The following is a 26,066-nucleotide window of genomic DNA, read 5'->3' on the forward strand; positions in this document are numbered from 1 at the left end:
ACTCTACAGCCTCAACTGCCTGATTTCCTCAAGGAAGGAAAACTGTAGATTAAGAGAGACTTTAAAAACATGTTAAGTTTAAAAAGAGGGCAGACTGAACTTTGCATTTAAAAATGGTTAAAACAGTAAATTTTATGCTGTGTCTACTTTACCACAATTAAAAAAAAACCAACAGGGGCAAGACTAATTATAATATCTATAGGGCATGTGGAGGGGCTTCTGGTGTATGTGGCAAAATTCCATTTCTTCTTTTTTTTTTAAAGATTTTATTTATTTGACAGAGAGAGACACAGCGAGAGAGGGAACATAAGCAGGGGGAGTGGGAGAGGAAGAAGCAGGCTCTCCGCCGAGCAGGGAGCCTGATGCGGGGCTCGATCCCAGGACCCTGGATCATGACCTGAGCTGAAGGCAGACGCTAAACGACTGAGCCACCCAGGCGCCCCATAAAATTCCATTTCTTGACCTGGATGGTGGTTTTAAGAGTGTTAACCTTAAAATAAATCACTAAGCCATGTATTTGTTTTATGTGGGGTTTTTGTATCTATGTTTTATTTTAAAATAAAGAGTTTTTAAAAAAAATTTTAAAATAAATAGCTTTATGTACGTAGGTGGGCACTGTTGGCTGTGGTTCACTGTGGGGTGATGTGGACATTTTCACTGGCAGAATCCCCAAGTCAGTTTTTTTTAACTCCTCAGTTCTCAAGTATTTTGGTTTAGGGACCCCTTTACATACTAAAAAGATTAAGAACCCCAAAGTACTTGTTTATGTGGCTTACGTCTATTAGTATTTGCCATGATAGAAATTAAAACTGAATTTTAAAAATATTTATCCATCAAAAATAACAGTAAACAAGGGCGCCTGGGTGGCTCAGTTGTTGAGCATCTGCCTTTGGCTTGGGTCGTGATCCCAAGATTTATTCTGTCAAATAAATAAATAAAATCTTTAAAAAAAAAAAAAAGTAAACACATTTCATGTTAATATAAATATTTTTATGAGAAATGTTACTTTCAAAACCAAAAAATTGGAAGTGACATTATTGTAAATCTTTTCAATATCTAGCTTAATAGAAGACAGATGGACCCACATTCACTTCTGCTTTTAATATCTTGCAATATCACACATAGCGTAGCCTTTGAAAACTTGACACTTTTGAGAGGATGAGAGTGAAAAGGGCAAATAACATTGAAGTGTTACCTTACTCTCTGAGAGGATCTAGGGAATCTCAGGAGTTCTTGGATCATACCTTGGAGAACCAGTATTTTAGCTGGTTTTCTCTTGAGCTGGTCAGATTCTCCAGGAAGAGTCTACTGTCTGGCCCACTGGCTTTCAGCATTCTGGAACTGAAAGAGGGGGAGAAGGCTGTAAACCTTTACTTGATTACTCAGTTATTAGTATTCTATCACTATGGGTGCCTGATTGTCTCTCAGACCAGTCCAGAAAACTTGTGTTTTGCCATCTAGTCTTGTGTGCAAAGGATACGAGAGGATCAGAGAGTCCAATTGCTTCTAAAACATATCTTCAACCAGTCTTGCTGTTTTAAACTCTGCCATCATCTTGACTTCCAAAAGTACTATGTACTCCTAATTCTAGAGTCTTTTTGGGCATCTGCCATAGAAATTGGGTTGTTCAGTTTTCTCATTCTGGCCAGAATTTAGTTTTGAATCTGCTGTAAGTTAGGGCCCAGGTTCCATCTGTTTTCTACTGTCACAGTGTTTTTGCATTGGTCTCAGTCTCCTTTCTCTTTGTCCCTTTGGATTTATGCCTGAACAAACAAACATAACTCTTGAAGGGTTTTGTTTTTGTTGTTTAAGGATATAGTGGAGCTAAAAATGTGTGTTTAAGGTACCATCTGGAATTGGAAATCCCAGCAGTTCCATTTAGATGGATGTTTCTCTAGAACTTATTCACATTTTGGGGTAGTACATTATTTTCATGAGGTGAATGGACATTCGTGGGGAGAGTTTACCTCCTTCATCAGATAATCCTCTTTCCCACATTGGGAAGGGTTCTGGTGCTTGCTATCTAGCGTCCTGGAGAGCCTGAGCAGATACTGTGCGTCTGCCTCTACGGAAGCAGTAACTACACTTCGGCAAAGTAAGACAAAGTTCCTAAATTCTCTTAAGGATAGTCTCACTGGCAGAGAACAGATATCTTACTAGTCTGTTGTTCTCATCAGGTACTATAAAGAACCACATGCAAATACCACTGTCTTTTCTGAAGGAAAATTATTTATTTACTAACTTCACAAAGATTCTTTGAGAACGCAACAAAGAACAGTTCTTAGAATCTACTGAGCAGGAAGAGAATTAGGATTTCTGATCCTCCTGAGACCGTGGTTCTTAAGAATCACTTTTGTGCCAGAATCATCAGGAGAGTTTTCTCAGTCTCAGATTGCTAGACCCCTCCCTCAGAGTCCGATTCAGTGGGTGTGTTGGAGGGTTCAAGAATTTGCATTTCCAGTAAGTTTCTGATGGTCTGTGGATCGCACGTGGAGAACTACTGCTCTGAGAAAAACTTCCCAAAAGAAGGAATTTAGTGAAAGCATGTTAATTTAAATATTTAACATGGAGTTGTTTCTCATGAAGTAGGCAAACTAAATCTTTAGATAAGATTTTAACATTAAGAACAGATCAATATGGGCAGTTGCAGTCTTGCTCTCCGAGTTCCTGTCTCCCTCCCCACGATGCCTGCCTGCCCAGATGGCCTCCCAGACCCGCAAAGGAGCCGAGCCCAGCGGGGGGTGCCGCCTGGGCCCCGAGGGCAAGAGGCTACAGGAGCCGATGACCCTCATGATGTCTGATGACACAGGAATTTCTGCCTTCCCTGAATCAAGCTTTTCACATGGGTGGGGCCATCCATGGAGCCCCTGGCCCGATTTCACAAAGACCTTAGGTACACGCTCTCCCTGGAGTTCCCCAGGGGGCTACCCTTATAACGTGCCCACGGTGAAGTTCCTCACAGCCTGCCACCACCCCAGCGTGGACACCCAGGGGAACATCTGCCTGGACATCCTGAAGGACAGGTGGTCTCTCCTGTATGATGTCAGGACCATCCTGCTGTTCGTCCAGAGCCTGCTAGGAGAACCCAACAGTGCTAGCCCTTTGAACACACATGCTGCCGAGCTCTGGAAAAACCCCACAGTGTTTAAGAAGTATCTTCAAGAAACCTACTCAAAGCAGGTCTCCAGCCAAGATCCCTGACTGTCCAGCCTCTCTTCTTGTGTTATCTTTTTATTTTCTTCATTTCTGTCTAGGACTCTGTATCTTAAGCTGTGGTGTCATTTTTGTTTTGTTTCTGTTTTTTAAATTAAGTCTCTGGTTGAGCCCTTGTGATGAATATATTAAATAAATACACTGGGTTTTTTTTTTTAAAACAAAACAAAAAAACAGATCAGTATGAATAAAACAGTATCACATGCTATAGGTGAAATCTGACGTGTTGCATGCTGTGAACAGCACAGGTATTTATAATGGATTTTTCTGGTTTTATATGCCTGACAGGCTCTACTCATGAGAATTAGTAAGCAAACATTTGAGAGCTACACCATATAGGAATGTAAATGAATACACATAAACTCCATTGCACGTTAGAAGCACAGTGGCATTAAATAACACCCTGTCCAATTCTTTATTTTATAAATACCAAAAGAATGATCTCTAACAGTTTTTTTCCTATTAAATTCTTTTTTTTTTTTTAAGATTTTATTTATTTATTTGACAGAGAGATGGAGAGAGAGAGAGAGAGCACAAGCAGGGGGAGTGGCACGCAGAGGCAGAAGCAGGCTCCCTGCTGAGCAAGGAGCCCGATGTGGGACTCGATCCCAAGACCTTGGGATCCTGACCTGAGCCGAAAGCAGATGCTTAACCAACTGAGCCACCCAGGTGCCCCCTATTAAATTCTTCAGTGTCCTTTTTCTTTTGAATAATTAACAATTTGTGGGAAAAAAAATACATATAGTCCAAATTCATAATTAAACTATCTCTTGTGGTTAAGGAACTTAAAATACCATGGGAATTTAAAATATAAGGTCGAGAGACTAAAATTGAGAGTGAACCCATGAAGGTCCTATAAATAATTTTATATTTACTAAAAAAATGGAGACTGTTCTTCAAAAGGGAGTATTAAAATCGTAATAGTGTCTCATTTTCAGAGGCATGGTTTAGTCCCCCATTTGCATGTTCACCTTCCCTCTGGTGTTAGGACTTGAAGTTGTTGACTCCAAGCATACTGTGATGCTTTTGATAAAAAAGGCTATTAGTGACCTTTTATTTTATTTTTATTTTTTTAAAGATTTTATTTATTTGACACAGACACAGCAAGAGAGGGAACACAATCAGGGGGAGTGGGAGAGGGAGAAGCAGGCTTCCCTGCAGAGCAGGGAGCCCGATGCGGGACTCGATCCCAGGAGCCTGGGGCCATGACCTGAGCCGAGGGTAGACGCTTAACGACTGAGCCACCCAGGCGTCCCTATTAGTGACCTTTTAAAACTCAGTTCTGTGTGGCTTGTATGGCCACCCTCCATTGGCCCGCTTACCAATGGCCAGGCTGGCTTTTCTCAAGCCCCCCTTCGAGTGTACCAAATTATGTATGGCTTTAGCTAGCTCTACTAGGAAAGCTGCCTGCAGAGTCTGCAGGAGCAGAGTCCTGACACCTGGTGGCAACCATTCTCCAACTTCTTCCCTCCTGTGGCTCCAAGGTTTTATTCTCCTTCTGTTTCTTTTATTTTTCACAAGGCTGCATGGCCAAATTCTCTATTTTTACCCAGGCTTTTATTTTAAACCCCCTTTTCTAATTATCCTTTACAGGAGTGATTTAACATCTTTCTTATGAAAGCTAAAATCTTCATGGTTTAGGAAAGGATAATGGGTGTTCTCTGGGGAGAGTAAGAATTTCATGGGTGGGGAGGTTTTACTGCATCTACAGAACATGTTCCTCCTGACACATTTTTTTCTTATTTTACACATTGAAGGGAAGAATGTGCAGTCAGCCAAATAGTCAACAACTTAGATCCATTTCAATCAAGGAGAGGAGTTTGTTCTGAATTATAGTCAATTTATTTGTGTGACTCCTTTGAGTGTTTTTATTCCCCTTTCCCCATAAATTCTGTTTTTATATACAGCTGATGTGGAGTTCTGTTTTCATAATTTTACTTACATATTTACTTTAGCGAGCCGCTTTGCCATAGTCAGAAACTGAAGTATTAGGCCACATAAACTTTTTTCTGAAGCTCTCAAAATCTTTGGCCATTGTTACATCTCCTTGTACAGATAATTGTTATCCTACTTTTGGTTGAGGTGGAGAGATTGAGAAATTACCTAAAGTCCTTCTAAGTGGCTCAGAGATCAATCAGTAGCTGTACTTCCTATCACTTAGGACAACCCTTAGCTTTCACATTCCTGTAACAAGCCATTCCCCAGGCTTCAGGCCTTAGAGCTCTGTTTCTTTTCTTTTCTTTTACAGATTTTATTTTTATTTATTTGACACAGAGAGAGAGAGCACAAGCAGGGGGAGCTGCAGAGGGAGAGGGAGAAGCAGACTCCCCGCTGAGCAGGGGGCCCGGTGCGGGGCTCGATGCCAGGACCCTAGGATCATGACCGGAGCCCAAGGCAGATGCTTAACTGACTGATACCCCTAGAGCTCTATTTCTAAGTACTTTCATTCTCAGAAGAGCTTATTACAGTTTGAATTGTCACCTTTATGACCTGTGGTGATTTGTACTTTTGGCAGAGCACTAACTTGAGTCATTAAATGTCTCGGGCTGGTGTGGTAGCTTCTTAAGTAATAGTGATAGCAGCAACCGGCCCAGTGCCCACATAGCACCACAACTTCTTTATTCTTTACTTGTCATGTAGATAGTAACTTTTCTGCAGTGATAGAAACACTCCTTCCTAGGGAAATGTCTGTTGATGGTACTTATGATGAAGTGAAGTCTAAGAAGAAGATGAGCTTTTCCTAGCCTGAGAATCAGAAGTTTTATTGTAAGAAAAATTATCCTGTATGACCTCACTTACTTCTTCAAGCATTTTGCCCAGGATGTTAATGGTCTTATGGGGACTGAAGAAAAAGAAGGCTTTTATGACAGACTTCTTGAAAAACATACTGTAGCAATTTCTTTGGGATTCCACTAGATTGAAAAATTTCTTTATTGCAATATTTATAATGTTTAATGTATTGATATGTGTATTTAATTTCTTTTTGTATCTTTTGTTATTGAGGCATAATTGACGTGTCATATTGGTTTATGGTGTACAACATAATGATTATATATTGCAAAATGTTCACAGTAAGATCTAGTTAACATCCATCACCACACACAGTTACAAATTTTTTTTTCTTGTGATGAGAACTTCTAAGACCTGCTTCTCTTAGCAACTTTCATTTTTTTTTTTATTTTCGGTTAGCCACTGTATGGTACATCATTGGTTTTTGATGTAGTGTTCAACAGTTCATTAGTCGCCTGTAACACCCAGTGCTCATCACCACACGTGCCCTCCTTAATACCCATCCCCCACCCCCTCCCTTCTGTAACCCTCAGTTTATTTCCTTGAGTCGATAGTCTCTCATGGTTTGTCTCCCTCTCTGATTTCTTCCCATTCAGTTTTCCCTCCCTTCCCCTGTGGTCCTCCGTGCTATTCCTTATGTTCTACATATGAGTGAAACCCTATGATAATTGTCTTTCTTTGCTTGACTTATTTCATTTAGCATAATCCCTTCCAGTTCCATCCACGTTGATGCAAATGGTGGGTGTTCATCCTTTCTGATGGCTGAGTAATAATCCATTGTATATATGAACCACATCTTCTTTATCCATTTATCTGTTGAAGGGCATCTTGGCTCCTTCCATAGTTTGGCTGTTGTGGACATTGCTACTGTGAACATTGTGGTGCAGGTGCCCCTTCTTTTCACTACATCGGTATCTTTGGGGTAAATACCTAATAGTGCAATTGCTGGGTCGTAGGGTAGCTCTATTTTTAACATCTTGAGGAATCTCCATACTGTTTTCTAGAGTGGCTGTACCAGCTTGCATTCCCACCAGCAGTGTAAGAGAGTTTCTTAGCAACTTTCAAATATGCATCACCATGCTGTATATTACATCCCAGGACTTATTTATTTTATAACTGGAACTGTGTACCTTTTGACCACCTTCACTATTTTGCTTACCTCCAGCCCCTGCCACTAGTTTTGGTTTTATTTTTTAAATTCCATAAGATCATACAGTATTTGCCTTTATCAGTCTGCTTATTTCACTTAGTATAATGCCATCAATATCCATCTGTGTTGTTACAGATGGCAAATTTTCCTTTTTTATGGCTGAATAATATTCCATTGTGATATATACCACATTTTCTTTATCCATTCATCCATTAGTGCACACTTAGGTTGCTTCCATGTCTTGACTATTATAAATAATGCTGCAAGAAACGTAGGGGTCGGGCGCCTGGGTGGCTCAGTTGTTAAATGTCTGCCTTAGGCTCAGGTCATGATCCCAGGGTCCTGGGATCAAGCCCCGCATCGGGCTCCCTGCTCAGGGGGAAGCCTGCTTCTCCCTCTCCCACTCCCCCTGCTTGTGTTCCCTCTCTCGCTGTCTCTCTCTCTGTCAAATAAATAAATAAAAATCTTTAAAAAAAAAAAAAGAAAAAAGAAATGTAGGGGTGCATATACCTTTTTGAATTAGTGTTTTCATTTCCTTTGGATAAGTATCCAGAAGTGGAATTGCTGGATCATATGATAGTTCTGTTTTTATTTTTTTGAGGAACCTCCATACTATTTTCTATAACATCTGCATCTATTTACATTCCCACCAGCTGCACAAGTGTTCCCTTTTCTCCACATCCTTACCAACCTTGTTATTTCTGCTCTTTTTGATAATAGCCATTCTGACTCTATGAGGTGGTATCTCATTGTGATTTTTTTAAAAAAATATTTTATTTATTTATTTGACAGAAAGAGACAGCGAGAGAGGGAACACAAGCAGGGGGAGCGGGAGAGGGAGAAGCAGGCCTCCTGCTGAGCAGGGAGCCCGATGTGGGGCTCAGTTCCGGGACCCTGGGATCATGACCTGAGCTGAAGGCAGACACTTAACAACTGAGCCACCCAGGCGCCCCTCATTGGGGTTTTCATTTACATTTCCTTAATGATTAATAATGTTGAGCATCTTTTCGTGTTTTTCTTGGCCATCTGTGTGTCTTCTTTGGAAAAATGTCTTTTCGGATCCTCTGCCCATTTCTTAGTAAGATTTTTTTTTTTTGCTATTGAGTTGTAGGAGTTCCTTCCTTAAACCCTTTATCAGATACAACATTTGCAAATATTTAATACCATTCAGTGGGTTTGCTTTTTGTTTTGTTGATGGTTTCCTTTGCTGTGAAGAAACTTTTTAATCTGATGTAGTCCCATTTGTTTATTTTTGGTTTTGTTGCCTTTGCTTTTGGTGTTAGTTCCAAAAAATCATCACTAAGATTGATGTCAGGAAGCTTTCTGCTGTGTTTTCTTCTAGGAGTCTTATGGTTTTAGGTCTTATGTGCAAAGCTTATTCCATCTTGAGTTATTTTTTTAATGTATGATCTAAGACAGTGGTCCAATTTCATTCTTTTGCATGTGGCTGGCCAGTTTTCCCAGCACCACTTATTGAAGAGACTGTCCTTTCCTCATTGTATATTCTTGTTACCTTTGCCATAAATTAATTGACCGTATATGTGTGGATTTATTTCTGGGGTCTGAATTCTGTTTCATTGATCTCTGTGTCTGTTTTTATGCCAATGTACTGTTTTGATTACTGTAGCTTTGTAATATGGTTTAAATAAGACCATGACGTATCCTGTTTTGTTCTTCTTTTTCAAGATTGCTTTGGCTATTCATGGTCTTTGTGATTCCATACAAATTTTAGGATTATTTGTTCTATTTCTGTGAAAAATTCCACTGGAATTTGGATGGAGATTGTGTTGATTCTAGACATTGCTTTCCATTTATTTGTGTCTTTTTCATGAAAGTTTCTTTCATCAGTGTTTTCATCAATAGTTTTCAGTGGATAATTCTTTCACCTTGGTTAAATTTATTCCTAGGTATTTTATTCTGTTTGATGCAATCATAAATGGGACTGTTTTCTTAATTTCTCTAATATAGTTTGTTATTAGTATATAGAGACACAGCTGATCTCGTATATTGATTTTGTATCTTGAAACTTCACTGAATTCATTTATTCTAATAGTCTTATGGTGGAGTCTTTAGGGTTTTGTATATATAGGATTATGTCATCTATATATAGTGATGATTTTACTTCTTTTCGTCTTGGATGCTTTTTTTTTCTTGCCTAATTTCTCTGGCTAGGTCTTCTAGTATTATGTTGAATAAAAGTGGTGAGAGTTGGCATCCTTGTCGTGTTCTAATTTTAGAGGAAAAGCTTTCAGCTTTTCATCATTGAGTATGAGGTTAGCTATGGGTTTATCATGGATAGCCTTTATTATGTTGAGGTACATTCCCTCTATACCCACTTTTTTGAGAGTTTTTAAAATCATAAATCAATAATGAATTTTGTTATATGCTTTTTCTGCATCTATTGAGATAATTATATGATTTTTATTCTTCATTTTGTTAATGTGGTATATCACATTGATTTGTGGATGTTAAACCGTCCTTACATCCCTGGAATAAATCCCACTTGATCATGTTGTATAATCCTTTTAATGTATTGTTGAATTTGGTTTGCTAATATTTTGTTGAGGATTTTTGCATCTATGTTCATTAGGAATACAGACCTGTAATTTTCTTTTCTTGTGATGTCCTTGTTTGGTTTTGGTACTGGGTCATGCTGGCCTTGTAAAATGACTTTGGAGATATATTCTCCCCTTCTGTTTTTGGAAGAGTTTGAAGAGGATTGGTATTAATTTTTCTTTAAATGTTTGGTAGTATTCACCAGTGAAGCCATCTGGTCCTGCACTTTTGTTTGTTGGGAGGTTTTTGATTACTGATTCAATCTCCTTATTAGTTTTGTTGTGTTTAGATTTCTACTTCTTCTTGATTCATTCTTGGTATGTTTTAGGTTTCTAAGAATATACCTATTTCTTCTAGGTTGTCCAATTTGTTAGTATATAATTGTTCATAGTAGTCTCTTCTGATCCTTTGTATTTCTGTGGTATTAGCACTGATGTCTCTCTCCTCTTTCATTTCTTATTTTATTCATTTGAGTCCTCTTGCTTTCCTGGTAAGTCTATTTTGTTTATCTTTTCAAAAAAACCAGCTCTTCTTTTCATTGATCTTTTCTATTGCCTTTTTTTTGGGTCTGTATTTATTTTTGCTCTGCTCTTTGTTATTTCTCTCCTACTAATTTTGGGCTGTTCTTCTTTTTCTAGTTCCTTGATGTATAAATTAGGTTGTTTGAGATATTTCTTGTTTGTTAATGTAGTCATTTATTGTTATGAATTTCCCTCTTAGAACTGCTTTTGCTGCATTCTGTAAGTTTTGATATATTTCCATTTTCATTCATCAAGGTATTTTTTAATTTTTCTTTTGATTTCCTCTTTGACTCATTGTTCAGTATCATGTTGTTTAATCTCCACATACTTGTGAATTTTCCAGTTTCCTTTTTGTAATTGATTTCTGGTGTCTTACCATTGTGGTCAGAAAAGATGCTTGATATGATTTTAATCTTCTTAAATTTATTAAGACTTGTTTTGTGGCCTAACCTGTGATCTGCCCTGGAAAATGTTCCATGTGTGCTTGAGAATGTGTTCTGTTACTTTTGGATAGAATGTTCTGTATATGTCTTTTAAGTCCATCTGGTCTAATGTATTGTTTAAGGCCACTGTTTCCTCATTTTCTATCTGGATGATTTATCCGTTGATGAAAGTGGGGTATTAAAGTCCTTTGCTATTATTATATTGCTATATATTTCACCCTTTAGATCTAATATTTGCTTTTATATTTGCATTAATATTTGCTTTATATCTGTAGGTGCTCCTGTGTTGGGTGCATAAATATTTGCAAATATTATATCCCCTTGTTGGATTGACCCCTTTATTATTTATAATGACCTTTTTTGTCTCATTACTGTCTTAACTAATATCAGAAAAAAAAAAACTTTTATCTACCCCACCTTTCCTTTGGTTGCCATTTTCATGGAATGTCTTTTTCTATCCCTTCACTTTCAGTGTGTGTGTGTTCTTACGTCTTCTGAAGTCTCTTGTAGAAGGCATACAGATAGGTCTTGGTTTTTATCTATTCAGCCACTCTGTGTCTTTTATTGGATAATTTAGTCCCTTTTCATTTAAAGTATTTATTGATAAGTATGTACTAATTGTCATTTTGTTAATTTGTTCTGGTTGTTTAGTAGTTCTTTTTCCCTTCTCTTGCCCTTTTCCTTTGTGATTTGATGATTTTCTGTAGTGGTATGTTTAGATTCCTTTAGCTTTTGTGTGTCTCCTGTGGGTTTCTGCTTTGTGGGTACCATCAGGCTTACATAAAACAACTTACGTTGATAAGTCTATTTTAAGTTGATAATGACTTAAATTTGACACATTCTAAAGCTGACTTTTTTACTTTACCACACCCTTTTTATGTTTTTCATGTCACAGTTTATACCTTTTTATCTTGTGTGTCCCTTAATTAATTATTGTTACAGTTATTTTATTCCTTTTGTCTTTTAACCTCCATTCTAGCTTTATAAAGCTACCTTTACTATATATTTACCTCTGCCAATGAAATTCATACTTTCGTATGTTTTCCTGAAACTAATTAGTGCCCTTTCTTTTTACCTTAAGAAAGTCCCTTTAACCTTTCTTGTAAGGTTGGTTTAATGGTGACAAACTTTAACTTTTGTCTGGAAAACTCTTTTATCTCTCCTTCAGTTCTGAATGGTAACTGGGTAGTATAGTTTTGATTGGACTTTTTTTTTTCTTTCAACACTTTGAATATATCATGCCAGTTCCTCTGCAAAGTTTTTGCTGAAAAATCTGCTGATAGTCTTATGGTGCTTCCCTTGTATGTAACAAGTTCTTTTTCTCTTGCTGCTTTTAAGATTTTTTTTCTTTGTCTTTAACTTTTGACACTTTAATTATAATGTGTTTTGGTGTGGGTCTCTTTGAGTTCATCTTTTTTGGAACTCTGTGGGCTTCTTGGATTTGGATATCTGTTTCCCTCCCATTTTCGGCCCTTAGTTCTTGAAATAAATTTTCTGCCTCTTTCTCTTTTTGCCTCTGAGACTCCTATACTGCAAATGTTGATCAGCTTGATGTTGTCTCACGAGTCCCTTAAGCTATCTTCACTCTCTTCATTTTTCTTTTTGCTGCTGTGATTGAATGAATTCCTGTGCTCTATCCTCAAGTTCACTGATCCTTTTTCCTTCATCTAGTCTTTTTTCCCATCATCTTCTCTAATTTTTTCCCTCTAGTCTGCTGTTGAGCCGCTCTATTGTATTTTTCAGTTCAGTTACTGTGTTCTTCAGCTCTGTGACTTCTGTTTGGTACTGACTTATATTTTCTTTCTCTTTGAAGTTCACACTTTGTTCATTCTTTTCCTGAGCTTGGTGAGCATCTTTATGAGTATTATTTTAAACTCTTAATAGGTAAGTTACTTATTTCCATTACAATAAGGTCTTTTTTCTGATGTTTTATCTTGTTCTTTCCTTTAGAATGTACTTCTGTGTTTGTTCATTTTCCTTGACACTCTGTTGGTTTTTATGCTTTGGATAAAATATCCAAATATCCACCTATCCCAGTCTTGAGGGAGTAGCCTTGTGTAGGAGATGAATTTTATTGTCCAATCCAGCCCTAGCTCAAATTTTTGTTATTGTCCAAGCAGCCTACTTCATCTTTAGTGGCTCCTAGTAGTTGAGGCTGTGCCAAGACCTGTCATTATGCCAAATGGAGAACCTCAGTCGGCACCTAGATTCAGGCTGTTTGGAAGCCAGATTCTTAGCAACATTTAAAGTATGCAAATATACTTCTTTCAGGGGAAGACCGGGAGGAGGGTGTATCTGCTGCCTCTGCACCAAAACCTGGGGTTTTGGCCAGTTAAGAGCTGTTTGTTTGTTTGCTACCATTCTGTTGAGCCCACGAACACAAGCCCTGCTGGCCACCAGGGCCAGGCTGTCAAGGGATGTGCCCGCCGGAAAGAAGCCAGGAAAGCAGGGGTACCAGATGTAGATACAAGCTCCTTTCTTGGACATCCCAGTGAACTGAGGTGGGGCGGAGAGAGAGCTTGAAGATGGTGCGATGCTAGCCTTCCGGGTCTCTGGAGGGGATTGTAGTCAGCCCCTAGAAGTGTATTTAATGGACAAGCCTCCCCTCAGGGCACAGCTATGAAGACAAGCCAATCGTCCTCTTTCACAGAGAGACCTGGCAATGCCTTTCAGTCTGCTGCCTCTCTGTTGTGTCTTGAGTGGGGGAAAGCTGGTTAAGAACTGTTTCTCCATTACAGTCTTTTCTTTTTTTTTTTAAAGATTTTATTTAATTGACAGAGACACACACAGCGAGAGAAGGAACACAAGCAGGGGGAGTGGGAGAGGGAGAAGCAGACTCCCCGCTGAGCAGGGAGCCCGATGCGGGGCTCGATCCCAGGACCCTGGGATCATAACCTGAGCCGAAGGCAGCTGCTTAACCAACTGAGCCACCCAGGCGCCCCTCTCCATTACAGTCTTAATGGGACTCGTGAACATAAATCCTCTGGCCCCAGAGCCAGGCTGTCAAGGGGTGTCTGCTGGGCAGCACCTGCAAAAACCAGGGCATCGGACATGTGCACAAGCTCCCTTTGGGGAGATAGCAGCAACCTGGAGTGAGGCAGAGGGAGAGTGTGAAGACAGGGACTGGCCCTGGAGGCCTCTGGAGAGGATTCGAGTTCGCCCTTAGATGCGTGTTTCATTAGAAGCCTGCCCCTCGGCCTCCAGCTCTAAGGATAAGCAAATAGTCCTCTCTCGCAGAAAGACTGTTTCATTCTGCCCCTGCTCTGCCCTTGGGCAGTAGGTGGCTAAGAACTAGTCCCAGGGGACCTGCCTCCACGAGCCACCCCAGCCAGGCAATCAATGGGCGTCTCCTGGGCGGCAGCTGCAGAAACCAGGGTGCCAGACATTTGCACAAGCTTCTTTCTGGGACATACTGGTGACCCGGAGTGAGGCGGGGGGTGGTGAGCATGGAGAAGGTTGGTACTCACCAGCCTCAGTCTTCGGAGATTATTTCAGTGTACCCCTAGATGTTTGTTAAATTAGGTGTCTACCCTCAGGCTGAAGCTTTAAGATAAGCAAATAGGCTTCTTTCACAGAAAGACTGGTCTCTAGGGTGGGCAACCCCGTGGGAGCCTTTTAAGAACTATTTGTCAGATTGCTACAGCCTTGTGGGTCTTGTGGATGTAAGTCCCATTGGCTTGTGAAGCTAGATGTTTTGGGGGCTTATCTCTCAGGTGTATTCTTAAAAGTTGGGGTGCTCATGTGGGATTCAAATCCTTTGGTCCTGAGGCTGAACCCCGGGGTTTTGAGTTCCCTCCTGATTGTAGGTTTAGAAACTGTTAGGTATGTTGTTGATTTGGTGTGTCTGTGGGAGGAGGTGTGTTCAGGATCCTGTGTCACCATCTTGAACCAGAACCCTCTCTAATTTCATAGATGCTAAGAGAGGGCATATGGTTTGTGGTCACAGAATACTTTCCCCCTGGGGCATCACAGGAACCAACATTATTTACATGCATATAGGCAGAATTCTGAGATGGCTCCCAGGATTCCCACCTCCTGGTGTATACACACCTTCTCTGTTATCCAAACACAGATTTCGGTGTTGCTTTGGAGGGATTTTAATTAGATAAAAAAATCAGGTGATTTTAAGAAAGAGGGGTATTCACTTGGTCTTGACCTAATCAGGTGATCCCTTAGAAGGGCCTGGGCTTCTGACAAGATCAAGGCATGAGAGGGATCCATTCTGAGGAAGATTCTCTTTGTTGGTTTTGAAGATGAAGGGGAGGACATGGCAAGGACTGCAGGTGCCCTGTAGGAGTTGAGAGTGGCCCCTAGCTGACAGATTACATTGAGGCCTCTATCCTACAACTGCAAGGAAATAAATTTTGTCACAACTACTTGAACTTGGAAGTGCTCCAGATGAGATTGTAGTCCAGTGGATGTGTATGCTAATGTTAGCCTTATAAGACTTTGAGTGGAGAACCCAGCCCTTCTGACGTGTAGAACTGTGAGCTAATATTATTTTAAGCTTCTAAGTTCGTACTAATTTATGACAGCAGCAATAGAAAACTAAAACAATGGAATATTTTGCTTCACAAAATTGCAGTTATTATTTGTTAAATATTTATTGATGTTAAATCCACATTACACCAGCACAACAATCCAAAAAGTAGTATGATAGTACTTTTTTTATAAATACAACATAAAAGGTGGCAAATAATGCTACTTAATCCCAAACCCAGCAAATTAGCAAACAGTCACATTCAGAAAAATCTGGCAAGTAAGATATGACGTTAAGTCATAATTCTACGATATAGATAGGTCCACGAAAGACTTTGTATTGTATCTTAAATTCCATATTAGCAACGCATATAAGTGTGGTCAAAGAAACTTGCACCACTCTACAAAGAACATCTGCCACCCAGTGATCAAGCCTATTAATCATTTAAAACTTGGTTGGTTGGTGTTCTTAGAAAGAAGTAGAAAGCTGTACATGTGAAGTAGTAATATGAAATATATGGGGTGGTACACAGATATAAAATTATTTTAAAAAATACTACGTATTGAATTAACTGAGCTAAGACAGTTCAACATTTTTATTATAAATAATGAAAGATATATGTGTTTTGCATAAGGAATACAGTGTTTTCTTTTCATAGCAAAGTACCATTAAAACCTCATGTTTTATAACATAATATCTGGCCAAATTGTTGTTTTTCTCCTTTTTAAAAGTTTATCGGTTCCGACTTAAAACCATCAAGTCTGGTCAGAATTCATGTCAGTCTAGCTGTTGCAAGATCATATGCATTCAAAAATCAGTCTTTGCAGAGATGCCTTTACAAACTATCTGGAACCCAGCACCTTCTTAAGGCAAGGTTGCATGGCAGCACGGAAGTGAACTCATATTTTCCATTCACCATATCACGGTGCCATTGGAAAAAAAATTATGGCACAAACCTGTTTTTGTCTCAACCAAGTCTCCACTTCCCTCCAGTAGACTAGCTCCTACAGGCAGTTTCTCATTGATGCCAATCTTGCAGTCTCAGTCCATTTTCCACTTGCTCGACACAGCTAACCTCTTCAGCGACTACACAGACTTCAGACACACTGAAACTTCCACAGCACATGTGCTCCAATCTCCCAGCTGACCCTAGATCCCCTGACTTTTGAATGGCAGTGTATTTTCACCTACACTTTAGGTTACTTTTGAGGAAAACCAAAGAAAAGCCTGGCCTTCGCCACGTCTCCTGCCCCTTCTACTTTTATCTAAATGAGTACAAGTGTGCTGGTAGCATTTTCCTTCATTCTTCCTACTCCTTCCAGACCCCTCTTTCCTCTGGATACCATACGCCTTGGTCATTTGGGTGATTTGGATGTCTTCTGTGGAATGGACTGTAATACAGTTTTGCTTTATTCGGAATACTTTATATTATTTATATTTAAATTAGCCTTTTAATATGGTTTGTAAGTAAGCTTCCTACCAAGGTAGCATGAAAAGAAAATACTACACATATAGAAAAAGGTGGTTAAGAACTAAGGTATTAACCTTGTTAGATAACTCTCGATACTAATAAAATTTAAGGCAAGTAACTCCTTCCTTGTGATTTAATATAAAACAATTTTGCAAAAACAAGGCATTTACTTGGATTTGTCATTTCCTCTTCCTTTTCATTCCTATATACTGCACTTGGTTCACTGTAGCTGTCTGAACACACTGCCCACTTAGAATCGTTTTAGTATTATTTGTGGTACATTTGCCTCCTGTTAAGCATTCCACACTGTCATGCCGTGTAGCACCTACAGCTAGTGTTTAAGGCACTTTGGAGAATACAAATTCTGGTTACCTTTGAACAGTTGATTTCCATTAGCATTTTGGCATTTCAGATCGCTTTCATCACAGAAATTCCACAAGTTCTAAGTTGGATGATGAATGTAAATTTTCTGTGCAATGTGTACATTTCTATGAGCATCACCTACTTAAACTCTAAGTTTGGTATATCAAGTAAGAAAAATATTATTTTGGTGTTTATTTCTTACAGTCAAAGGTATGTTTTCCCATTACATAATGTGAAAAAGGAATATGTTGGTCAAGGCAATGGCTGTTTCAGTGTTTGAGCGTTAACAAGAATGTTGGATTACAGGTCCTCACTTTCTACCAAGCCGGCATTCAGTGTCAGGTGCGATGGGCTGGCTTCAGGTTGGAACGCTGCTTTAATGTCTAGTCCCTGGTCTGAAAGTGCTGCGTAGCGACTGGCTGAGGGCCGTACTTTTTTTGGCTTGGTGCTCTGTGGCTGCTGATGCCACTGGGCTACAATAAAAAAGGAAAAAAATAAAAATAAGATTAAAAAAACCCCCAAGATGTCACTGGAAACCATTTAAATGTTTCAAGTAAATAGAGAATGTCTTATATATATACCAGGCACATGTTCTTTGGCATGTTAGAAACCCTAAAATGTAAGCACAGTTTTGCATTTTCCTTATGTGTTGCAGATTTACTGTCTGTCCAGGGTAGTGGGACTGAAACAGCTAGGTAGTAAAGAAGTGTAGTTTCTTTTAAAGCAAATACTGCAGCACAGGAAATCCTTCAAAACAGTCTCTCAGCTTCCTAATTCTCACCTCTCCCTCTCTTTAAAAAACATCTTCAAAGCACAAAATGTACACATGTCATAATTACAGTTGTTAGGTATTTGGGATGGATGTTTCAGCAGTAATCAATTGAAAAGAAGTGGGCAGTTGGGAAGGTTGAGGTCACTCAATACTTGAAGAACCTTACAAAATTATTTCCTATTCAGCAAGAGGTGAAATTGAAATCAGTTCTTAATTTTTTCTGGTGGTTTTTTTTATGTCAATAGATCACATAATGCTACTGTACTAGTCTGTGAATTCAACAGAAAGAAGTTTCTTTAAATTTAAGATGCATGTACACAAATATACATACACAAACACACAAACCTATTGCTGAGCTGCTTAAGGGATATTAAAGAGAAAAGCGCTAAGCTACAGAAAGGATGCATTCCAGGATCAATGGTACACACATTTAGAGTGCATTAAGACACTGTGATAGGATTATAATATAGCAAGAAATGTTAAAAGGCAGTCATTTGCAAAACACAGTAACAAGAAAATGTGAAAAACGTGGTTATGCCTTTGCCTACTGTTAACTCCAAGGGATGCTTGAGTAAGGAAGCCACAACTGACTAGCCAACATAAGAGAAATCAACATGCATATTTTGCTAATAATGCGAAGTTCCTGAATGATACTTGGGTATTTGTTCTCCTGGTGTAGTTCACTATTAATGTTGAGAAACTATAAATAGAAAGAGAAAGAGCAATATGAAATTTGGGGCAAATAAAACACTGCAGTTGTTTATAAGCTTATATAAAAGTAATGTGATTTGCTGTCCAGATGTCTACTTTTTCATGATTTAATGAATAACTGCAATGAGATGAGATGAAGTGGCACTCACTGTAAACATCCAGCCTGGCAGTACAGGACACAATCCCGGCTTCATTCTTGGCTGACACTGTATACCACCCAGCGTCTTCTTTTGTGGCCCCCTGAATGAGCAGGCAGATGTAGCCATGATTATCCTGGTGCATGCTGGAGAAACGGATAAAGTCATTAGGGTTCTAAATTTTTTAAAAGTGGCTTTGGACATGAAGCATCATTTTTAATTAGATCATTAGAAACAGAATTGTGCAAGTAGCGGATAATAGGGTCATACTTATTCTGGAAAGGCTGCTAGCCCCATTAAAGTTAATGGGAGAGAAGAGGAGACATCAAGAGGTTGAATAAATGTGTGCGCTTAATTTTTAGTGGAGGATCAGCCTTTACAAAACCCACTGAATAATTTCTGTATCACCACTGAAGCAAATGAATTCATCTTTTCTTCTAGATGTAAACACTTAAAAAAAATCACCATGAAATTAAGTTAAAATGTGCTTCATCACATACCATTAGAGCTTCCTTCCAGAGGCTTAATTATACATGAGGGTAAAGAGTGATTTTTGTCCTCAACACCATCAATAGCATGACTCTTACGCAAATTTATGTGCTATATAAAGTGCATCTTTTTATGTATCCTTAGGACCTATTGAACAGAGGTGGACTAAGTCATCGTACGTTCTCACCTCACTCGGTCAGTGCTGTGAGTGAGTGATTCATTTTCTTTCTTCCAAAATATCTGAGGCGGTGGCACTCCTGAAACACGGCATTCCAGTCGCACTGGGTACCCATCAGCAACTCCTGTGTTTTGCAGCTTCTCGATAAACACGGGGGGTTTGTGTGCTTCTTTAGCTAAGGAAACAGCAGATGAATTATCGATCAGTGATATATACAAAGATAGCCCTATAAAGAATTCTGAAGCTTTTATAGAAACATTGTTTAAATGGATCTTTTATTTTATGATCCCATTTTTCACTTCAGGTGGTAAGATGCTCGTCCTCTCTCCCAAGAAAGGTTCCTATGCTTCATTCCACTCATTTATTTCGTCAATTAATTCAAGTCTGACAGGCCTACACAGTCCACTGGCCATCTGCCCCACAGAATGCCTGACAGGCTGCGTGACACTCCTAAGTCATTGCTAGCATCTGGGATGGCTTCACTACCAATGATGTCACCAAGCACTCACAGCCTTTACCAACCACTGCCACCTAGTGATTCTGAGGAGAACAAGTATTTCTAGGAATCTGATCCACTCAAATGCCCTCTTTGCTGTCCGAAATGTTTGCTGTGGAGATTCTGAAGATTTGTAAGTCTTGGCTTAAGTGAGACATACCATAGGATTTAAAGGAGGAAAAGAGTGGGGGGATATCTTTATCTAAATTTGGCAGCTTTAAATTGTTACTTATAAACTAGGAATGTACATCCTATAAATTACGAATTCCAATTTGTATTCTTTGAAGGAAGCTATAAAAAGATGACTTATTACCCTGAAGGAAGGAAGCCATAAAAGAGACAACTTTGTTACTTAGTCTGAAAAAATCAGAACTATTTGTTAATAACTCTCTGAATATTACTATCTGATGGGAAATTGTTTTCATAGATCTGTGGTGGAAACAATTTCAGAGAAAGAATAAAGTTTGTTTTCTTCTAAGCTACCAATAATGCATTTGAGAATACATGTCTCTATCCACCACCCTCTCCTTTGGAGTGACAGGTATATCAAAGCAAAACAAGGGAGAAACAAACAGGTGAAGAGGATAAAAACTGTACCTGAAAATTTCAAATACCTAAGACTCTCTAAGACTTTGAATGATGTTGAGGGTTATACTTTTATTGTATTTCACATGGTTTCCTGACCCAGGCTATTTCAGAGGAAGTAGGAACAGACCTCAATTAATATTCTTTCTGGATCCCAGTTTTGAGAAGAGCATAAAAGGTGTAAGATGAACCTTAATGTCAAAGCAATCTCCAGTAGAATCACATCCACCATTTTGGAGCCCTGCTATGCAGGGTACTGGTGGTGATGTAGAGCTTCATACAATTTAATCCTTATAAAATGACAGTCCTTAGAAAGACTCTGTCACGCCTTACGGCCCCTATTTTATGTATGAGGGAAGCGAGCTGCAGACATGTTCTATATTTGCCAAAGGACGTAGCTGATCCATGACAGCTGGATTGGAACTGAGAGCTGATGCCAAAGATGTGAGGCTTCTACCTACAGTGCTCTCTGCCCACCTTTCCCATGCGAGTGCTGACTGAGCACAGACCAAGATGCCTGTGTCTCTTAGACCTTCCTGTCTCACTCCTGAAAGGGCAGACAGGATCCAAGGGAACATGCAACAGCAGAATGCTGAACAGTTTTAGCTGGAGGAGGGATGTTTAGAGGGTTGGATGAAATTGATCCTAGTTGTGTAGGAATATCAAATACCTAATGTAAAATTTGAAAGCATGGTTAACACACAGCATGACAGCCTGGGTATTTCTGACATTTTTGTGTGAAAAATGTCCTGGTACTTTTATTAGAATCATTATCCAGGACTTTAGCCAGGACCTCCTCGACTTTATTCTCACGGCTACTCTATTTCTTGAAAGAGCTCAGTGGCTCACAGTGTGGGGAAGAGCACTCCGAGTCAACAGACTATGTGAGTCTGGCCTCTGGCCCTCAGTTCACTAAATAGGGCCCTGGGAAAGTCACTTACTCTAACTTCCACACCTGTAAAATGAAAATTTGCTCCAATTATCTTTGAGGGTGTTTGTGAGGACCAGCTGAGATAATGTAAATGAAGCACTTTGCAAACAGGGGTATGAGAAATAAACATTCTTTTTAAAAAGAGAACAGATAACAGACTCTTACTTATGCTCAGCTCCTAAGGATATTATAAACCTTCCTTATCTAAGGGTAAGACTTTATATAATATTATGTAATTTTACGAAATTTACCTAAAAGTGTAATTCATTAAAAAAAAGCAAATCTGAATTGGACCATGACATTGGAGGTAGATGATAATGTTTCAAATTTCTGAATTTTGACACCAGTGCACATTACTTTAAAAAGTGGGTAGAACTTCTGAGCATGAGCAAGTTCTTAAATGTATGAGCAAATTCTTATATATCAAGTTTGGTTCTGGAATCTATGATACCATTGCTCTTCCTCTCTGTATCACTGGAGGCCAACACACACATGAGGAATAGAATGACCCAGAACAGCTGCTAAACTCCCCTCTTGGCCAGGCTAATGGGAGACAGGAAACATAAATAATGACAGCTACACTGAAAAAAATTTATGTCCCTGATTTGCTAATAAGCCTTATGTCCTAATTGGCTATTTTGATGATACAATCTATTTCTTCAGCAGTTTGATTTATTTTCCATATTGGTTAGTAATGCAGGATTACTTTACATTTTTGAATCTGATAATTCATTCTGAGAGAAAAATTTCACAGACTTGCTTACCAGCAACCACAAGCTCCAGGCTGAATGAGTTTTGTCCTGCACGGTTGGTGGCTATACACGTGTAGATGCCGGCATCTCGTGAGGTGACTGGCTCTATGATCAGCGAGTGCACCCCGTTCTCACGCACAAGCATCTTGTGAGCACTGTCGGGGCGTATAGGTTTTCCATCTAGTTGCCAGCTTAGATCTGGGGTTGGTAACCCACTGACCTAAACCAGAAAGGAGCATATAAATTTCTGTAATACTGAAACAAGACGAAATCAGTAACAGCTAGGAAACCACCATGAATTCCTCCTTCGGTAGTACAAGAGATGGCTTTTGGTGTCAGCTCATGTTGCTCTTTTGCTTCAACCTTTCAATGGCTTCCTAAGCAAGCATGGCCTCACTTCTAAACATCTCTTGTAGAGCAACCTAGAGAAAAGTAAAGTGGGGATTTTAAAAATTTCTCTTCTTGTCTTACCTCACCAGGGTCCTAAAGACGACTGGGCTGATGTCAGCACAGGGCTCTGAGCTCTTTGAAAAGGTATCCAAACGCAGTAACAATAGCACATACTCAGCTGGCATGTATACACTATAAAGCTTGTTTTCAAAGGGTTGCTGTAGCTCTGGAGACATCAGTTAATGCATCCATCAGCACACGGAGCTATTACTACTATCTTATAATCCTTGAAACGAAGTAACAAGACCAATAGGAAATTACCTAGAAGCCATCTCTACAAATCAGCATCCCAATGGAAACATAAAATCCTGAGACCAGGACAGTTGTGTTGACCAGAGATCAGATAAAAGCACATTTAATTGCTAATAGCACGTTGTGCTGTGAAGGGTAGGGATGGTTGCCATCTGTCAGCTCTTTATAGTTTTGCCTTTGATTGTGAAAGGGAAGAAAAGCATGGTTAAGGATAGCTTTTTTCTTACCGCCATCCCAAATTTACTAGTGGGAATTGCATACAAAAAGATGTCGGTTGGACTGTAAAGTAATTCTTTTGAAAACCTCACTCTGCCAAATTCCATTCTTGCTGTGTGATATTCATTTATATTACCTACAAGATGCCTCTCTCCATACATGTAACAAAGGTCTAGAGAATTTAAGGGAGAAAAAATAAGGAAACTTTGGAAGACAGCAGTAGTTGGCTTGGCTATTGGGACAGTCTGCCTCTCTGTCCTCCTCTCTGTGTACTGGCTTCCCCCCAGCCCCACATTCACTGCTCTCCCTGCTTGGAGACCCCTAGAGGTGGTATGGAGGAAGAGGGAATGCACACCTCTGGTCGGGCTCCAGGCCTTCCCCAGGTTTGGAAGTAAAGTGGCACTGCTTGTTGCCATCTTGCTCGGTTAGACCCTGAACAAGGCCATGGTGTGTGTAGTAGGAGCATCACTCAGCCCCCCTAATTCACAGTGCATCTATGCCATGGACAGAGTTAATCACATTAAGGCAAAGGGAAAACGCCCGGTTCTTCTACCCCTATTTGAATCCCAGCCCTTCTGGCTGTGTAAAGAAAAGTCCGATTTCAGGAATCTAAGGTCATTGTAAGCAGGTCATAACTTGAACAGAAGCATGCTCTCAGCTGATATGGAAATGGGAGGAGGCAGATGAGCAGATTTGTTACTAGTGGAGTTGGATTAGTTATTTTCCCTTAGCACTTAGTACCAAGTCAAGGGTAGTGAGCATCTGGGATACCTAAAGGGTTTAAAAGGCAGGGGAGTGCTTTTTTGGGGGAAAATCTGTCTGTTGCTTTAGTGATAGGCTTATTTTCATGATTTTTTTTCTTCTTAAAGCTTAAATGTGTTCCCTTCTTGTGTTCCCTCTCTCGCTGTGTCTCTGTCAAATAAATATTGATTTGATTTGACAGAGAGAGACACAGCGAGAGAGGGAACACAAGCAGGGGGAGTGGGAGAGCGAGAAGCAGGCTCCCCGCTGAGCAAGGAACCTGACCCGGGGCTTGATCCCAGGACCCCGGGCTTGATCCCAGGACCCCGGGATCATGACCCAAGCCAAAGGCAGCTGCTTAACCAACTGAGCCACCCAGGCACCCCAAGAGTACTTTATTATTTTTTTTTTTTGACAGAGAGAGACAGCTAGAGAGGGAACACAAGCAGGGGGAGTGGGAGAGGGAGAAGCAGGCTCCTGGCCGAGCAGGGAGCCTGATGCGGGGTTCGATCCCAGGACCACCTGAGCTGAAGGCAGACGCTTAACGACTGAGCCACCCAGGCGCCCCCCAAGAGTACTTTTTTAAAATACATTTCTATAAACCCAGATTTAATCCTCCCAAGTGTCTATTTGTGTTCTGCAATCCCAGAGAGAAACAGCAGAGGGAGCTCAAATTTTAAAAACCATATCCATATTTAAGAACTAACTAAAATTTATGATCAATAAATAATGGGGCAAAAAAACAAAACAATCAAAAAAAATTTCACAGCAGTGGTTATTAAACATTTCTGGCCTCAAGCTCCTTTTAGAAATTGATGAAAGCTATATCATACACATAATTTTGTATGCAATTTCAGAACTCACACCTAATGAAACCTGCCTACCACCCAGAGGCCCTGGGTTAAGCAGCCCTGCTGTGAAATGGGTAAGAGAAGGATGTCACTCTAACTGCTCTTAGAAAGGGGAGGAATGAAAGAGTAGATACATGGCTACAACATTTATATGAAAAAAGAATGAAGATAAATGAATTATTAGGACATGACAGATTTAACACATTTATCACTTCAACAAAATGGGAAACTTAAAGGGAAAAAACCTCCCAGTGACTGTATACAGTATGGTATGTGGGGTTCTAAATAAAGAACACATTTAATAAAAATTTAAAAGGAAAAGAATGACAGAACAGTATATAAACATCCAGTATATGTCACTCCTTTTTTTTTTCCTGTAGGCTGGAAACATTTTAAAGATGTACACCTTACATAATTTCCCTAAAAGGAACTCAAGAGAAATGGCAGTAAGGGGGGGGAAGGGAGGCAAGAGATTTGCAGGCAGTAACAAACTCTTACTTTACAATCCATTCTGCAGAGTTTTCCTTCTTGAACGGTTAGATCTCCAGGAGCCTGCAAGAAGTGAGGTCTAAAGAATCGCTCTTGAATTGGTTCATTTTCATCTCCACTGTCCCTTGATCTAGAACGAGGCCTTAGGACAAGACAGATAATAAACAGAAAGATGGAAGGAAAGGCAAGAACAAAGGGGTAGGAGGAGGGAGGAAGATAGAAGTTATTTTCAGGCTCTTGATTTTTTTAATAATACATGGAGTAATAATTTGTTTACATGATTACGACTCCTAAAGTTTACACATAAAGTCAGAAAAGTCAGCAAAATCTTGTTTCATTTGAAAAGTTTATTATGAATTTAATAGTCTGCTTATTTCAGAACTTAAATAATTCTGCTATCCTACTCCTTAAAGCTAATATAAATCATAAAAGGGAAATGGGAAAAAATGAAGTACTCTATATTAACCTGTTTTTTTCCTAAATAAGTATTTTTGAAAGCTGTAGGAGAAGTAGCAGTGGCTGTTGCTCATTTATTACCAAATCTTTTCCCACAGAAAGTGTAACTTTCCACTGTGATTTGAAATTTATAGGAAATTAAAATTTCTTATTTTGTAAAAATTTCATCTTTCTAATCAAAATTCCTTTTATATAAATGAGGAAAATAAATTATATTTTTTAGCTTTAAATTAAAATTGTGCAAATCTCCCAGATTTTGTGCATCTCTCTTGCTTTTGAGTATGTTGCTGGAGGCACTTTTCAGAGCAACACCAATTTAAAGTAATTGCAGGGAAGATGTAAGGAAGGAACAAGGTATTGAACATAAATTCTGTCACTAATCACTAGAAGAGAAGTTTAAAAACATTTAACTAGAAAAAGAGTAGAACAAATGAAAGATCAGTCTAACAGGCTAGTAATTGCCAGCTTTTTTATGTAGTTTACTGTTCAAGTACAGATCTAATTTCTGAGCAGAATGCTTTTCTAGGAGACACTGACACATGGAAAAGCTTGAATGTATTGAAGACACAAGAA

The 26,066-nt window shown here is 39.4% G+C and overlaps 2 protein-coding genes and 1 pseudogene across 8 annotated transcripts in view; 2 read left to right on the plus strand and 1 right to left on the minus strand.

Moving 5' to 3' along the window:
- CBR4 (carbonyl reductase 4) overlaps positions 1-26,066 on the plus strand; it is a 99,170-nt gene that overhangs the window by 58,170 nt on the left and 14,934 nt on the right. The gene's annotated exons all lie outside the window — the stretch shown is intronic.
- On the plus strand, positions 979-3,633 carry LOC118022171 (annotated as a pseudogene).
- PALLD (palladin, cytoskeletal associated protein) overlaps positions 15,253-26,066 on the minus strand; it is a 428,477-nt gene continuing 417,663 nt past the window's right edge. For 6 of the 7 annotated variants that reach the window (XM_035022736.1, XM_035022734.1, XM_035022732.1 and 3 more), the window contains 5 exons: positions 25,047-25,179; positions 22,051-22,258; positions 19,284-19,449; positions 18,620-18,753; positions 15,253-17,460 (listed from right to left, as the gene is read on the minus strand). In XM_035022736.1, coding sequence (XP_034878627.1) covers positions 17,288-17,460; positions 18,620-18,753; positions 19,284-19,449; positions 22,051-22,258; positions 25,047-25,179 — 814 coding nt within the window. In that variant the 3' untranslated portion in view covers positions 15,253-17,287. Of the gene's footprint in view, positions 17,461-18,413; positions 18,460-18,619; positions 18,754-19,283; positions 19,450-22,050; positions 22,259-25,046; positions 25,180-26,066 lie in introns of all 7 variants that reach the window. The other variant, XM_035022733.1, reaches the window with a different exon arrangement.

This window comes from Mirounga leonina, unplaced genomic scaffold (genome assembly GCF_011800145.1).
Source record: "Mirounga leonina isolate KUSES-001 unplaced genomic scaffold, KU_Mleo_1.0 Mir_176, whole genome shotgun sequence".
In the NCBI taxonomy this organism is placed as follows: domain Eukaryota; kingdom Metazoa; phylum Chordata; class Mammalia; order Carnivora; family Phocidae; genus Mirounga; species Mirounga leonina.